Source organism: Otolemur garnettii, unplaced genomic scaffold (genome assembly GCF_000181295.1).
Source record: "Otolemur garnettii isolate 467f Iridium unplaced genomic scaffold, OtoGar3 scaffold00197, whole genome shotgun sequence".
NCBI lineage: Eukaryota > Metazoa > Chordata > Mammalia > Primates > Galagidae > Otolemur > Otolemur garnettii.
In genome coordinates, this window is record NW_003852592.1 from 267,369 (window position 1) to 283,554 (window position 16,186).

At 41.8% G+C, this 16,186-nt stretch overlaps 1 protein-coding gene across 1 annotated transcript in view; it reads right to left on the reverse strand.

Annotated features, from left to right (window-relative positions):
• POLB (DNA polymerase beta) overlaps positions 1–15,428 on the reverse strand; it is a 24,207-nt gene extending 8,779 nt beyond the window's left edge. The window contains exons 1-9 of the mRNA XM_003801070.3: positions 15,204–15,428; positions 14,841–14,898; positions 11,239–11,305; positions 7,383–7,457; positions 6,734–6,792; positions 6,203–6,252; positions 3,416–3,467; positions 1,097–1,151; positions 928–1,000 (exon numbers count right to left, since the gene is read on the reverse strand). Of these exons, the coding sequence (XP_003801118.1) occupies positions 928–1,000; positions 1,097–1,151; positions 3,416–3,467; positions 6,203–6,252; positions 6,734–6,792; positions 7,383–7,457; positions 11,239–11,305; positions 14,841–14,898; positions 15,204–15,264 (550 nt within the window). The 5' untranslated portion in view covers positions 15,265–15,428. The remainder of the gene's footprint in view (positions 1–927; positions 1,001–1,096; positions 1,152–3,415; positions 3,468–6,202; positions 6,253–6,733; positions 6,793–7,382; positions 7,458–11,238; positions 11,306–14,840; positions 14,899–15,203) is intronic.
• Positions 15,429–16,186: the final 758 nt, after the last annotated feature.

The window sequence follows — 16,186 nt, forward strand, 5'->3', positions numbered from 1 at the left end:
GCAGCTAGGTAAGAACACAAGAGCTTCATAAGCTACTGTGCAGCTAGGTAAGAACATAAGAGCTTCATAAGCTACTGTGCAGCTAGGTAAGAACATAAGAGCCTGGGCTAGAGTGCCCGGTACTCAGCTAGCACAAAATAGTTCATCTGTCTCCTCTTCCCATTCTCATAAATACAATAGAGGCAAACATACTTCTGGCGACTAAAGATCTTGTGGTTTCTTTTATCTTTTATCTTTATCCTCTACACCAGGAATCATTAACCAGATACTTAAATATGAAGAAAATCGTACTGAATGTTCAGCCATCCCAGTACCTCCATGGGAGCTATGGTAATAAAGAAAATTCTCTTGTCTTTCTTTTTCTTCTCAGTTCCTTTCTTTTATTTTTTAATTTTTTTTTTGAGATAAAGTCTCACTCTGTCACCCTGAGTAGAGTGCCGTGCCATCACAGCTCACAGCAACCTCAAACTCTTAGGCTCAAGGGATCCTCTTTCCTCAGCCTCCCAAGCAGCTGGGACTATAGGCGCCCACCACAATGCCCAGCTAGTTTTTTTCTATTTTTAGTGCAGATGGGGTCTTGCTCTTGCTCTTGCTCAGGCTGGTCTTGAACTCCTAAACTCAAGCAATCCTCCCACCTTGACCCCCCAGAGTGCTGGGATCACAAGCACGAGCCACTGCACCTGGCTTTCTTCTCATTTCTTTCTGCCAAAAAATGGACATCTTTCACCACCCACACACTACCAAAAATATTTTACTCTATTTAAAAAAACAAAAAGGAACAAAAATGAGCAAAAACGAGAAACAAATCAAGGTTCCATGAACAGGGGGCCGGATAAATTACGGGGCATCCACACATCTACAGGTTCTGCAGCTATGAAAAGGAGCGAGTTCTCTATGTACTGATACGGAAAATCTCCAGTGTGTTACCTCTTCTGAAACTGCCACAGACCGTAGCAATGTATTCAGAATCCACTTTTTTAACTTCATTTAGTACAATATCCTAATAGAAGAAAAATTAAGTCAGTATTCCAAAAATGGCTTCCCACCAGGCGACATTCTCAAGTCTAAGCAGAGAACACATCTCGGCAACTCTTACTTGCATCTGTAACATCTCTTCACGAGGGATTCTTTTCTCAAAGTCCTCAAAATACCTGTAAAGACAGAATAAGTAAAAGATGCTGTAAGATTCAAACGTCCTTCAGAATTAAATTGCTTATCTTCAAAGGCACCCTCATACCTGCAGATCATTCTCACAAATCAAGACTAGAGTTATTTGAGTGGGGGGAGGCTCAGTCCTTAACAGGACTGAAGTCCTGTGTCACCTCTTGTGGTATTCCACAGACGCCACCTACACTCAGTGGTGAGTAAGCTTCACATTCACATAACGAGAGTAAATAAGCACTTAAACCAGGTTTAAGTTTGTACACGAGGTCAAAGCAGGCTACTCTCCACAGGCAAGTCAATGGTCATAGTTTATTACTCTTAAATACTGCAAAATTATCATATACTAAACTATATTATTATCTGGCTCGGCTCCCGTAGCTCAGTGAGTAGGGTGCCAGCCACATACACCGAAGGTGGCAGGTTTAAGCCCAGGCTGGTCCTGCTAAAACAACAATGACAACTGTAACCAAAAAATGGCTGGGTGTTGTGGCAGGCATCTGTGGTCCCAGCTACTCAGGGGGCTGAGGCAAGAGAATCGCTTGAGCCCATGAGTTTGAGGTTACTGTGAGCTGTGACAGCACTCTACCAAGGGTGACATAGTGAGACTCTGTCTCAAAAAAAAAAAAAAAGAAATATATATATGTTATCTGCAACACAGATGAACTCTGAATACATTACGCTAAGTGAAAGGAGCCAGTCACAAAAGACCACATATTACAGAACACAAATGTCTTAACACTGTGATTAAGTAAATAAGGTGAAAGCTATGTTAATTAGTAGGATGTAAGCACTCCAATTTATATAAATAATCAACACATTGAAACCCACAAAGGCATAACTGTACTCATGATCTATGTATATAACACTTAATAAAAAAAAAAAGACCCCATGTTATATGGTTTCATTTATAGGAAATGTCCGGAACAAGCACATCTGTAGGGACAGAGAGCAGCGGAGAGGCGGCCCCGAGTTGCGGAACACAGTGTGGCAGAGGGTGGCACGGGGGAGAATCAGGGAGTGGCTGCTAATGGTACAAGGTTCCTTTTGAAATAACAAAAATGTCTTAAAACTGACTGTAGTGATGGGTGGTACAACTCTGAAAATACATAAAAAGTCACTGAATTATAACTTCAAATATTTTAATCACATAATATCAAATTATATATCAATAAGGCTGTCATGAGAATGTTCTCTCAATATGAAAGAATGTCTCAGCACATGTCTAACAATGACGACACATCTGCTCAGAACCAACTCTCCCAACACCCAGGTTCCTAGGAAGCCTCCGTGTACTATGTAATACAAGAAAAGTGGGGACGACATCATTGTGGTCTCCTATTGCCTCAAAACTCTGGAATAATACTGTAAGTTTTAAATATTATGATAAGGCATCAACAGGAAAACTAGGACCGAATCATCAGTAAGACTATATAATGTCATAGGAGACACACACAGACCTTATGTTCTATGATTATAAATAATCAATTAGAAAAAGTGTTCTTAGATTATAATTGGCACACAGAATAATAATAAAAATCATAATTATTAGGTCTTGAGATCGAGTCTCACTCTGTCACCCTGAGTGCTATGCTGTCATAGCTCACAGCACCTCAAACTCCTGTGCTCAAGAGATCCTCTTGCCTCAGCCTCCCGAGCAGCTGGGACTACAGGCGCCCACCAAAATGCCCAACTAGTTTTTCTCCTTTTAGTGGAGATGGGGTGTTGCTTTTCCTCAAACTGGTCTTGAACGCCTGAGTTCAACCATGGCTCACAAAACAATTATTGAGGCTGATACAGAAACACGCCTACTAGTTATTCCTCTATTGTTACTCAGGTGGCAGTTTTTCCTTTTATTAAATTTAGTTCCTCATGCCCTATCTTCTCTGGTCAACTATAAATTCCTTAAGAGCTACAATGAACCTATCTAAATCTTTGCCCCAGATCTAGGACAGTGCTTTGCACATGTGGGTGTGAAACAAATACCCGCTGACTGTTTGACACACTCAATTGTACATATTTTAAGAGGAAGTTCCCTGCTACAGTCAAGTGGAGGAGGGGAATCCTCAAAATAAGTGAACAAACAGAAAGCAAAAACAGAGGCCTTGTGTGGACACGGCATATACTCCACAGGAGCCCACAGCAAACTGCAGCACTTCTGAGTAGAAAGCACTTGGCTTTACAGTTCATGAAAGAATGTCTCTAAAATGCTTGACTTTTACATCTCAAGTGTCAAAAAAAATTGGTATCTTACTTCAGCCCGATTCGCTGATGATGATTCAATTTATCTTCATTTTTCCTGAGATCTGTATAGAAGATAAAGTTTTAGTGTTAATTAAAACATTTTTTGGAAAAAATACACTAACCTCAATGAGCTTTGTTACTATCTAGGGAAAAATACATTAAAGTAACTTTGAAAACGCACCGAGAAAAACACTTCGGATATTAAGAATCAGATAAAAGTGACTCTTCGATCATTGTAGTAAAGGCTAACAGCTGATTTTATGACCATTTTCTATTTTTTGAGTCAAAATTTCAATAGAGTTGTATGAAACAGTAGATAAAACATAAAAGGCTCTTATCAAATTTTACTGCCTATAGCAAAAAGCAACCTTGGAAGCACCAATCTAGCTTAATTTACTGTTAATAGCAGCAGCAGGAACCACCACTTCTGAATGTTTTGTGATTAATTGGGTTCACTCATATCATTCATTTGTTTAATCACTCTTGGTTCAGTTAGTATTGAGTACCACATTTGTGTAGGCATTGTACTAAAAATCCCATCGAAAGGAAAGGTATTACTGTATTTTCGTTTTTTAATAAAAAACCTGTCACAATATTACATTTTGTTCCTCTGCTGGGCATGAGTACAGGAGGGAGCCTCGTTAAAGGACAGCAAGAACAGTGTGCTCGTGAGCAAGGCCCAGAATCACGCTGAGATTCGCAAATACATTAATTCCCTCTGAGGATATGCAATGGAAAAACACAAGCATCTTCAGGACACACGACCACTTATATTTCCCACAGTTGTGCGCTCACAGAAAACACTAACATATATGACTGAAAATGAAATGGAAATACTAAGTTGGTTAGATGTATGTAGTTATAGATATCAACAGTTTTATTATCTATTTGTGAACTGTAAAACAATATGAAAACCAGAACAGCAGATCCTTGACACTACCAAGAAACGCCTCTGAGAAACCCAGGTTCTTGACCCCCTTCTCCAATCATTCTGCTCAGGTAAACTGTATGTGTCAAAAGACAGCAGGTAGCAGAAAGGCAGGAACCCATCTCAGACACATGGTTGAGCTTCCTCGATCACTGTGGGACTCACACAAATTCTTAACTTGGTAACTCATTAATCACGCCTTGTAAGAGTCAGTTACCATTTTTTTTTTTTTTTTTTGAGACAGAGTCTCAAGCTGTCCCCCTGGGTAGAGTGCCATGGCTTCACTGCTCACAGTAACCTCCAACTCCTGGGCTCAAGCGAGTCTCCTGTTTCAGCTTCCCAAGTAGCTGGGACCACAGGCGCCTGCCACAACGCCTGGCTATTTTTTGGTTGCAGCCATCATTGTTGTTTGGCGGGCCGGGGCTGGATTCGAACTCGCCACGTTAGGTGTATGTGGCTGGCGCCTTAGCCACTTGAGCCACAGGCGCCGAGCCTCAGTTACCATTTTTAAGCAGTACTTACTGCATAAAGAACACTCTGCTAAGTGCTTTACCTGCATTATTGCCTTTTTTTTTTCCCAAGACACTGTCTCACTTTGTGGGCCTCTGTGCTGTGGCCTCATAGCTCACAGCAACCTCAAAGTTTTGGGCTCAAGGGATCCTCTTGCCTCCACCTCCTAAGTAGATGGGACTACAGGCACCTGCCGCAACAGCTGGTTAGCTTTTCTATTTTTAGTAGAGATGGGTGGGGTCTTGCTCTTGCTTGGGCTGGTCTCAAGCTCCTGAGCTCTAGCAATCCATCCACTTGGGCCTCCCAGAGTGTTGGGATTATAGGCGTGAGACATTGGGTCTGGCATTATTACCTTTAATCAAAGGAGGAAGGCACACCTATTTTGTAGGTGATGGCTGAAGCACTATGGTGACCCATTCTAACACAGTGCTAGAGGTGGGAGTCAAACCCAGGGCAGTCTCCAAAACTGTTCACCTAACTATCTGAAATGCTTGCAAATACTTGAGCCCACAAATACTAGCTGTCAAATAGCATCCATGTACTTTAATGAATCCATACATATGTTGCCCAAGCCCTTGAGAAATATGAAGACATAAACTATATTTAAAGAATTGTTATATTAGATTTAAGGAAAATGTTTGATAATTACTTGACTTAGGCTATTTTTATCACTTCTTTCATAGCAAAAATTCCTTTTTTTTTTCAAGACAGCATCTCACTTTGTTGCCCTGGGTAGAGTGCCATGGCATCACAGCTCACAGCAACCTCAAACTCTTGGGTTCAAGCAGTTCTCTTGCCTCAGCCTCCCTAGTAGCTGGGACCATAGGCACCCACCACAACACCTGGCTTTTGTTTAGAGATGAGGTTTCACTCTGGCTCAGGCTGATCTCAAACCTGTGAGCTCAGGCAATCCACCCATCTTGACCTCCCAGAGTGCTAGGATTGTAGGTGTGAGCCACAAAGCAAAAATTCCTTTAATTAAGTACTGCAAATCTCTTACAGAATCTTTCTCTATATATAATTTAGCTGTTAGTCTGACTTTGTTTTAACATTTTATTAAAGAAACAAAAGTAATTTAAATTTCTAAAAATCCAAACATGATCATCATTTCACCGTCTTTAAACCGAGAATTCACTGCTTGTTCTTCTTGATTTACTAAGTTGTAAACCTAAAACTCTTTAGGATGATAATATAAATCAGATCCTGTATCTACTACTCTTTACTGCACAGTTAAAAAGGAAACCTTATCACTTGTGTCTACTCATTAAAAACAGGCTTTTTAAGTTCAGGGTTGTTAGAACACTAACGGTCTTCCAGGACCGTATTTAACCTGGAGTAAGTGACCTACGTCATACTCACCCTCCAGTGTCTTAATACCCTCGTCTACAAACTTCCTTGCAGCAGATGGCCTGCAAGGACAGGAAAGCACTGTCAGTATCAGGTGAAACTTGGGAACCTTTTAACAACGTCCTCTCCTCCTCAAACAAAAAAAGTTGCTATGAAGCGGAAATGTTGCATGATTACTTTGGTAATGTTCAATTTTAGCCAAAGCAGACATTATTGAAGCTTCAGTCATTAGAAAGACAACCATGAACTTGGACTTGGGAAAGATGTCTGAGCACCTTGCTATACGCAGGTCTGCACCTGTTTACATTCGGGGTGTTCATGAAGGAGGTTAACATCTGCCTTGGAAGGGCCTTTTACCAGTACAGCATCTGGAAATCATCTGAAGAACCAGCCCCAGAAACATACGTAAGCTATGGGTGACCTGCACAGGCTGAGGTGCACAGGCGGAAAGGTACAGTTTTGAAGAGAGATAGCATGTAATTTAGTCTGGCTGACACGAGAAAATCAATCTACTACTGTGTCTGCATAAAAAATTGTTCTTACCCAATGCCCGTAACCCGAGTCAGGAAGTTGATGGATGAACTCGTGTCATCCTGCCGAATCTTTAAGAAAAAAACAAAGTCTAACAATAATTTAGAAATGCTTTGAGGACCTAAATGATCTTACTGAAAATACACTGGTCCACCAAGAGATGTGAAGAACCATTCACATTTGCCGCCCTAACCCCACAAAAGTACTACTCATGGGTAAGCCAAGCAATCAGAGGGATCACAGAGCAGCTGAGTATGTCCCATCTCTAAGTTTCCCATATTTTTAAAAGGTCTATTCATAAAAGACCAGAAGTGATATAATTCCTGTCATTAGGGTAAAATAAAACCATAAAAATGTCTGGGAAAGGTTAAGCAGAGAAATTCTAAAATGGAATGATTTTTTTATAATCTCTTTTCTGAACAGTACTGAAAATGAGGAGTTAACTCTACCATTACTGCTAAGTCATTTAAATGCCGCATAAAATAAGTGAACATTTTATAGGAACAATGTTCACGTTTTTAAAAATAAGCCATCAACCTCAGCCCCCTCTTTCCTTCTACGTCTCCGCAGTGGGTGGGACCAGTGACCCTGTAGGGTCGCCCAGGACAGCTGCACAAAGGCCGACACGACAGTCAGAGAAGTAAACAAGTTAAAATTTTACCTTTTCCAGTTTACGTAATTTTCCAGTTGCTAAAAACTCATCAATCTTTTCAGCAATTTTTGTTCCTACTCCAGGCTACATGGAAAATTAAAAATATAAAAGTGGTATAAATACAATGCTCACCAAGTCACTAAGACATGAAGAAGTGGGAAGTGAGTAACAAGTTAGTGTCAAATGACAAGGTCTGAAACAACAGACACAGAAAAGATAAATTCTCCCAGACGCAAAATGCTCAAATGATTGACAAAAGAGAAACCCTTGTAAGATGACTGTGAAATCTCATTTATTTAAAATTAACTCTTGGAGAATAATCAGAAAATGCAGAGTCATATAAAGAAGATGAAAACCCCTTGTCTATCACACGACTCTGAAAACCAAAATCTCCGGTACCCTCGTCCCCTAACACCTGGGACGTATTACTCACCTTCTTTTCTGATTATAAATATAAGCAGAATTGTGTGTGCATTGATATAGGCTTTTTACTTATTACATCATGGACAAATTTCTCTATCAATCAATAACTACAACCATGGGACTGGTAATGGCTGCACTGCACCTCATTGTGTGAATGTGGAATAATTTACTTAACAAATACCCTACAGGAGAACATGTCGACACTTTCCAATTATTTGACAGCATACCAATGCTGTCATAAACTCCCTTTAGAAGGGATGTTCTCCAGCCTTCGCACACATCAGGATCACCGGGAGGCCTTGTTAGACCACAGAAGGCCAAGTCTCACCCCACAGCTTCCCATCCGCTACTCTGCAGCAGGATCAAGAATGTGCTTTCCAGGTTCTCCAGTGGATCCAGTGCAGCTGGACTAAGCCCCGAGCTCTGAGAATCACCAATGGTCCAACCTGGCACAGCAGCCACATTTGACAACTTTTTAAATTAATTAAAATTATGAACTAATGGATCCATGTACACAGATCTCTGTTGGTTTCTTTAGGAAATTCCCCAAAGTAGAATTCCTAGGTCAAAGGACATATACATTCTGCCAAATCACCCTTCAGAAAGGATGTCACAGCCCAAGTGTCCATCCACACTAAGTGGGTCTCCCTGTCTTTATTCACACTGCATATATCTGATAACTTGATAGACACTGCACAGTATTTTTTTTAATTTGCAACTTGGATTATTAGTGAAGCTGAACATCTTAAACGTCTATTGGTCCTTTTTAGTTAAACACTCATTACACATCAAGAAGCATAATGACACATATGGCAATTACTTCCTGTGGTCTCTTAGCCCTAAGTTCCTCATCTATGTTCTTGATTTATCTGATATTTAATGAATGTCCCCAAACTGCTGAATGCATATTCAGGTTCTGAAAATAGCAATCATGGGACAGAAATGAGAAGATTTAGGAAGTCAGATAGATTAGAGAAGGAACTGCTCGGTCTTCTCGTTTCCTGCACAAGAGAAAGGTGATTATTTTTACCTTTACAGATATAGTCCTACAATTTAGACACGGGCTGTTTTCCTTTTCTTTTTTATCGTTTGGGATTCACTGAGGGTACAAAGAATTAGGTTATAGTGATTGGATTTGTTAGGTACAGTCCCTCTTATAAAGGCTGTTTTCTACACCTAACATTAAAAGGCAAATTATTCATTCTGGAAACTTCAGGTATCTAGAATTATTGAGAAACACTCAAATGGGAGAGATGATAGTAGGTCTGTGATTCTTTTTTTTTTTTTTTTTTTTCTTTGAGACAGAGCCTCAAGCTGTCCCCCTGGGTAGAGTGCCGTGGCATTACAGCTCACAGCAACCTCCAACTCCTGGGCTCAAGCGAGTCTCCTGCCTCCGCCTCCCAAGTAGCTGGGACCACAAGCGCCCGCCACAACGCCCGGCCATTTTTTGGTTGCAGCCGTCATTGTTGTTTGGCGGGTCCGGGCTGGGGATTCGACCCCGCCACCTTAGGTGTACGTGGCTGGCGCCTTAGCCGGTTGAGCTATAGGCGCCGAGCCAGGTCTGTGATTCTTAAGATTAGAATGAAAAGGAATAATGATGAGATTTTTGTATTGAGTCTAATCTTAAGCAAAAGGCATCATGGACATTCTTGTATTCTTTTTAGAGATACACCATAAGCTCAGATTTGGGGGGAATGTACCGGAGCTTTTTGGCTTTTCTCTTATACTACATGAGCAGGCTATTTGCAGTAAACATAAAAAAGAAGTACTGTTCATGTTGATAAAAGGGGAACAGAACGGAGGTGGGAGCGGTTCCACGGGCTGGTGGTGGGTCAGCTCACCAAGACAGACTCAGAATTAAAGCCTAACGTACTTATGACTGACTTGGTCTACGTGGGGAGGATACACCACTGATGGCAACTGTTCATACCACAAAGAATTCAAAACTTACACACCAGAGCACGACTGGCATTGAGTAACAAATTCAAAGTCAAGGTGTGGCACATTATTAATGTGGATAATTTGCCACTCCACTGTATCATGCACCAGGTTTCGGTAATGCAAGACTTTGAGGGGTGAAAATATAAGGACAATTAGGGTTCATGTTCTCAAGGCTCTGATGAGAAAGTTATAAAATAGGAATACTTAAATCCAGAAGACTTTTATGAAACATAAATAGGGGAAGACCAAGAGAAGGTGTGATCACCATCATGACTAATCAAAAGCCAGGGCAGTCTGGTCTCTTCAGCAGAAGATGAATACAATATGGTCCTTAAATTTGAGGAGCTCTGAGTCATTTAGTGAGATGTAGATGAGAGGCGGCAATCTGACTATCAGTAGGTAGACCTCCCAGGATACTGTTAGTGTTATTACAGGCTGAGTATCCCTAACCTGAAAATCCAGAATCTGAAACTTTTTGAGCACTGAAATCGACACGCAAAGGAAATGCTCACTGAAGGATTTTGAACTTCAGATTCTTGGATCAAGGGTGCTTGACCAAATACAAATATTCCAAAATCTGCAAAAACCCAAAATAAAAAAAACACTCTGGTCCCAGGCACGTCAGATAAGGGATATTCAACCTCCATTACAAATTACTGAGAGACGTGTCCCTCTAGAAACTGTGATACTACTTAGTATACAGAACTTCCTGGACACTACTGGATAGAGAACAAGGCCAAATGCCATGATAATATATACAAGGGGCTTAATCACGAGCTTATGATCATGTATGTATAAAAGGTTCTTAATCACAAGGCTGATCTCTTTGGAAAGCACTTGCTCTCACTAACTCACATGGGCTCCTACAGCTGGCAACCGGATATGCTAGCTTTACTTGGTCACTATATTCGCCTTAAGCACCGACACTCAAGTGGAAATTCAACATGAGAATGAGTACATGTACGTATGAGGATGGAAAAAAAGAAAATTCTAATTACAAATATTTAAAAAAATTGAAATCCACCCACAACCAAATACAGGCGTTTTGAGCTTTAAAAAGTATGCTTGAAACAGCATTAATATTATTCTAAAAATCAGGAGCAGGCTCGGCACCCATAGCTCAGTGGGTAGGGCATCAGCCACACACACTGAGGCTGGCAGGTTCCAGCCCAGCCAGGACCCGCTAAACAACAATGACAGTTGCAACCAAATAATAGCCTGGCTTTGTGGTGAGTGCCGATAGTCCCAGCTACTCGGGGGCTGAGGCAAGAGAATCACTTAAGCCCAAGAGTGTGAGGTTGCTGTGAGCTGTGACGCCATGGCACCCTACTGAGGGTGAAACAGTGAGACTCTGTCTCCAAAAAATAAAATAAAATATCAGGAGCAGTAAAATCTGACTGTGTGGGTTGAGGCCACCTTAGACAGGTGAGTGTAGTTCTATAGGGACTCACTAAATTTGTAGCCATGCAAACTCTTCAAGCAGCTTGCTCACCAAACTTACCAATTTCTTAGCTTCTGCTCCACTCTTTATTTTGTGTGGGTACTTTGCTATAACAGATGCTGCTTTCCTATAAGGAAAGAAAAAAGGAAAACCAATTAGAAATCCAGCAAGACCTTAACTCTTCTTAATGTAATGTACATGCAAGCAAATAACCACCTTACACTTTCATAAAGGTAACTAATTTTCTACCTCCACATAAAACTTAAAACTCAGATGCACTGACAGACCACCAACTATTCCCTAACTTTTTTTTTTTTTTTTTTTTGAGATAGAGTCTTTTTTTGAGATAGCGTCACCCCTGGTAAAGTGCTGTGGCATCATAGTTCACAGTAAGCTCAAACTCCTGGGCTCAAGTGATCCTTCTGACTCAGCCTCCTGAGTACCTGGGACTATAAGCACCTGCTACAACACCTTGCTAGTTTTTCTATTTTTAGTAGAGACAGGGTCTCATTCTTGCTGAGGCTGGTCTTGAATTCCTGAGCTCAAGCAATCCTCTCACCTTGGCCTCCCAAAGTGCCCTAGCATTACAGGCACACCCAGCCTAACTTTTAAAAAGCATTTTAAAAATCCTCATATTTGAGGATAATATGATTTTAGCTGTATATATATATATACTGTATATATATATATACTGTATAATATGATTTTAGCTGTATATATATATAATACTCGAGAGTTTCAGGAGACCAGCAGTCTTTTCTATTTGAGGAAATAAGTGGAAAATATCACTGGGCCTCCTTTTTTAATAGCTAGTTTTTAGAAATTATTCATTACCTCCTCATAAAAATGTGCTATGGTATTTGAATTTGGCACCAAATATGCTTCTGGGTGCTATTTTAAAATTCACGGTTTCAAACTGCATTCCCCTATGTCATCCTGTCAGTTGTTTTTTAATTTTCTCATTTCAGTTCAACATAAAGCAACCACCTGTGATTCTTCCCCATCTCCACATATACTGACCTCAGTAATGACCGGGTACAACCTAGGCGCTCACTGATGGTACTCCACCTATAATTTCAATGCTAAGTGCAGTTAAGAGTTGGGATTAACAAAAAGCAGTAGTATAGCTAAATCTAAAGCATAAATATCAGATAGCCCTTGGAACTGTGGTTTTCCTTCTAGTTCAGCATATGTGAACCTTTAGATATGAATTTTAACTTCTCTGTAAGCATATGACTGATGATGAGTGTGGAGAGGACCTACAGTAGAACTTCTCTAAGTTGACCACCCAAGGGCCTATAACAAACTTGTCCACATACAGAAGTGGTCGACGTAAGGAACTAGGCCTCCTGTGTCATACATACATGTGGTGGGTGCCCACGCTACACAAATTAGGTCAACTTAAAGAGATGGTCAAGGTAGGGAGTTGGTCCACTATGGGGATTCTGCTATATTTATGAACTAAGGAGTGGGCTGAAGGCAATTTATGGAGGCAATTATTTCAAGAAAGGCAAGCAGGTCAGATAATTGGCACTGTGGGGCAAAGCCTGAAAGGGAAGAATCAGATCATGAAAGATCTTTTGTATGACATGATGTATTTGGGCTTTATTAAGTTAAAGAGAAAATTTTAATTAATTATTTGATATAGCAGAATGACAAGATCAGATAACTATTTTCAAAAGGATATTCTGGGCACAATCAAGAGAACCATATAGTATTAAGGAATGGAGGAGTATGCAGGGTGATAGGGCATCACCTGCTTTTCCAGACTTATTTCCTACTTGACCATATCACTTATGCAAATTGAATTACTACTGGCTTCTAGAAAATGTCATACACCCTTTCATATCCCAATGTTCTGGCATATGTTTCCTTTGCCTAGATTACTCTCCCTCACTTGTCCCCTGATGACTAAATACCTCGTCTCTGAAGACCACTGAGACTCAGTAGAATGGATGGGTGAATGTCTTCATGATTCGTAGATCATCGAATGTGTGGATAATAGTACAATTACTTTACATAGGAAGTCACAGGAAGGAAAGAGAGGCGGGAACATAATCGGTTTGGAATTACATTGAATGGGAAAGGAAGAAGGAAGCTGAGTTGGGATAATGAAAATATAGGGCTAAAAATTTGGAGGAAAACTCAGTGAGACACATATTTGGGGTCAGTGACATTAAGTGGTATTCCAAGCCAAAAATGGCAGGATTGCCAGGGAGAGCATGGAGGTGAGAAAGGAGGGCTGAGGGCAGATTTCTGGGAAATACAGGTTGATCATCCTTATGCAAAATGCTCGGGACCAGAAGCATTTTAGATTTTTTTCAGATCTTAGAATATTTGCACATACATGATGACATATCTTGGGGACAGGATCCAAGTCTAAACACAAAATTCATTTACTTTTCACATATACCTTATACTCATAGCCTGAAGGTAATTTTATACAATAGTTTTAATAATTTTGTGCATGAAACAAAGCTTTGACTACAATTTGTCACCTGATGTGAGATGTGGAATTTTCCACTGTGATGACATGTTGGTGCTCAAATACTTTTGGATTTTGGAGCATTTCAGATTTTCACATTAGGGATGTCAACCTGTACAACATCAAGAAGACAGAAGAGGTGAACAGAAGAGACTGGCATCACAGAAGTCAAGAGACTTTCATGGAGTAAGCTAGTGGTGAACGCCACTGAGAACTCAGTGAGATGAGGTTAAGAGCATTTTCAGAGGAATAGGAGGATGGAAATTACACTCGATGAGATAAGGTATAACCAAGGATGAAGAAGTCCAGGCAAGAAAGGCAGATTATTCAGGAAGCGAGAATACAGATAAGATGCTAGCTAGAGGGAAGTTAAGATTGTTTCATTTCTGTTTTTAAGAGCTGAGGGACTTGGATACATTTACAGGATAAGGAACAGAATTAGGTGGGAATGATGAACAGGATACAACCCCTGGTGAGATGGACAAGGAAAGGATGAAGGTGTCAGGAATAACCACAGCCCAACAGAGGGAAAATGAGATTCCTTGAACCAAATCTATTTCACAGTACAGACCTCAACACTGTCTCTCACTATGGCTTACACAGCACTTTCACTAATTCACCTTTGATGATGGGGAAAATATGTATTAGGCTAGGCTACAACTATTTTCTTTCTTTCTTTCTTTTTTTTTAGAGGCAGAGTCTTACTTTGTTGCCCTTGGTAGAGTGCCTTGGTGTCACAGCTCACAACAACTTCCAGCTCTTGGGCTAAGGCGATTCTCTTTGCCTCAGCCTCCTTAGTAGCTGGGACTACAGGTCCCCGCCACAAGGTCCAGCTTTTTTTTTTTTTTTTTTTTTTTGGTGGTTGCAGTTTGGCTGTGGCCAGGTTTGAACACGCCACCCTCGGTATATGGGGCCGGCACCCTACTCACTCACTGAGCCACAGGCGCCGCCCAGCTACAACTATGTTCAACTGGAACTGGGAACGTGCCTGAATTGATCCTACAGAGCTCTGCCCAAATTCTTCCAGAAATATTGCATACGGCGCCAGTCTAGGTTCTTGCATTTTGCTCCTGTTGCAGATGGAACAGCATCCACCGGACCCTCAGTTCTGTTAACTGCCACACTAAACAAGGGCGTCCCCAAACGCATGCTACCAGAGAAGGCTGCGCGGTCTCACCTGTAAGCATTGTACTTGTGGATAGCCTGGTTCACATTCTTCTCAAAGTTTGCGAGTTCTGAAAAGCAACGAGAAGCTTGAGTCAGCAAGAACAACGAGTAAACAAACGAGAACTCAGTTTCCTGGAAGGGGATGTGGCGGCTCTCCATGGGCGAGACCAAAGACAGCCCGAAGTGCTGACCCAGGTGCCCAGAGCAGGACCGACAACCGCGGGAGCCGAAGCGAGACCCCCACGACGGACTGGACGCTGCAAGGGGCCGACCCCTCCCGCCGGACTGTCTGGGGCAGGAGAAGAGGAAGGGGAGGCAATGAATGGGTCGGAAGGAAAAGAGAAGAAAGCCCAGGGGCCGGCGCGGCGCTCACCCGTGAGCATGTCGGTGATTCCCCCGTTGAGAGTCTCCTGCGGCGCCTTCCGCTTGCTCATGGTGGCCTGCACCCAAAGACCCCACAGCGATCAGACTGGCCCCTCCCCCAGCTTTAAAGAGGGTCAGGATTTGGAGACCCCAGCAGGGGAAACCCAGCCCGGCGCGACCGGCGCGACCGGCTGAACAATGGCTGCCTCTGACAGGGGGGCGCGGTGAGCGGCGCGCGTGGTGACGTCACCCCAGGGGCGGGGTCAGAGGGGGCGTGGCCAGAGCGGAGGCTGCCAGAGCGGAGGCTGCCGGGGCTTTGGGGCTCGGGGGCTTGGGTGTTGGGTAAGGAGGGAAAGAGATGGGTTTTCTGTAGGACACCTGGATTCTCGACTTCAGAGGTTACATCTGTTTTCCCAGTGTTTCTCTGGACTCCTCTCCCTAGGAGGAGAATGTGTGAGATGATGGGATGGGGTGGGGCAGTAGACGACCCTTGTGCAAACATCTGTGCACAGCAATTTCTGAATGCACGGCGTGTTGCATATGTGCTGACATGCAACACTGGCAAGTTTTGACACGTATTGTCAAAACTTTCTGTAAGGCCCTGGAGCCTGTAACGAGACCTGCCAAGAATAAGAAGTCTCCCATACCAAACGTTTTAGCACATCTGCTAACCAATGTCAAAAGATATTTTGTTTTTAATTATTCTGTCTCTGTGGTATGGCCAAAGTGATGAAAAGATCACAAGAAAGGGAGCCGTGCTTTACCTAGATCGTAAGTGATGGAACCCTCATTGTAACATGATGACCTATAATCAAGATATGCATGTAGCCTGGAATAGACTGAATAGAAAACAAATGTGAACAGAATAAACTAGACAAGTCATATATCCAAGTGACAGTGGGACTCCAGGTGTTAAGCTGCAGGAATAAAGTTAAGAAGCAAGGAATAATTTGGGGGAAATACAAATATTTATAAAATGCTTACAAAAAAGGG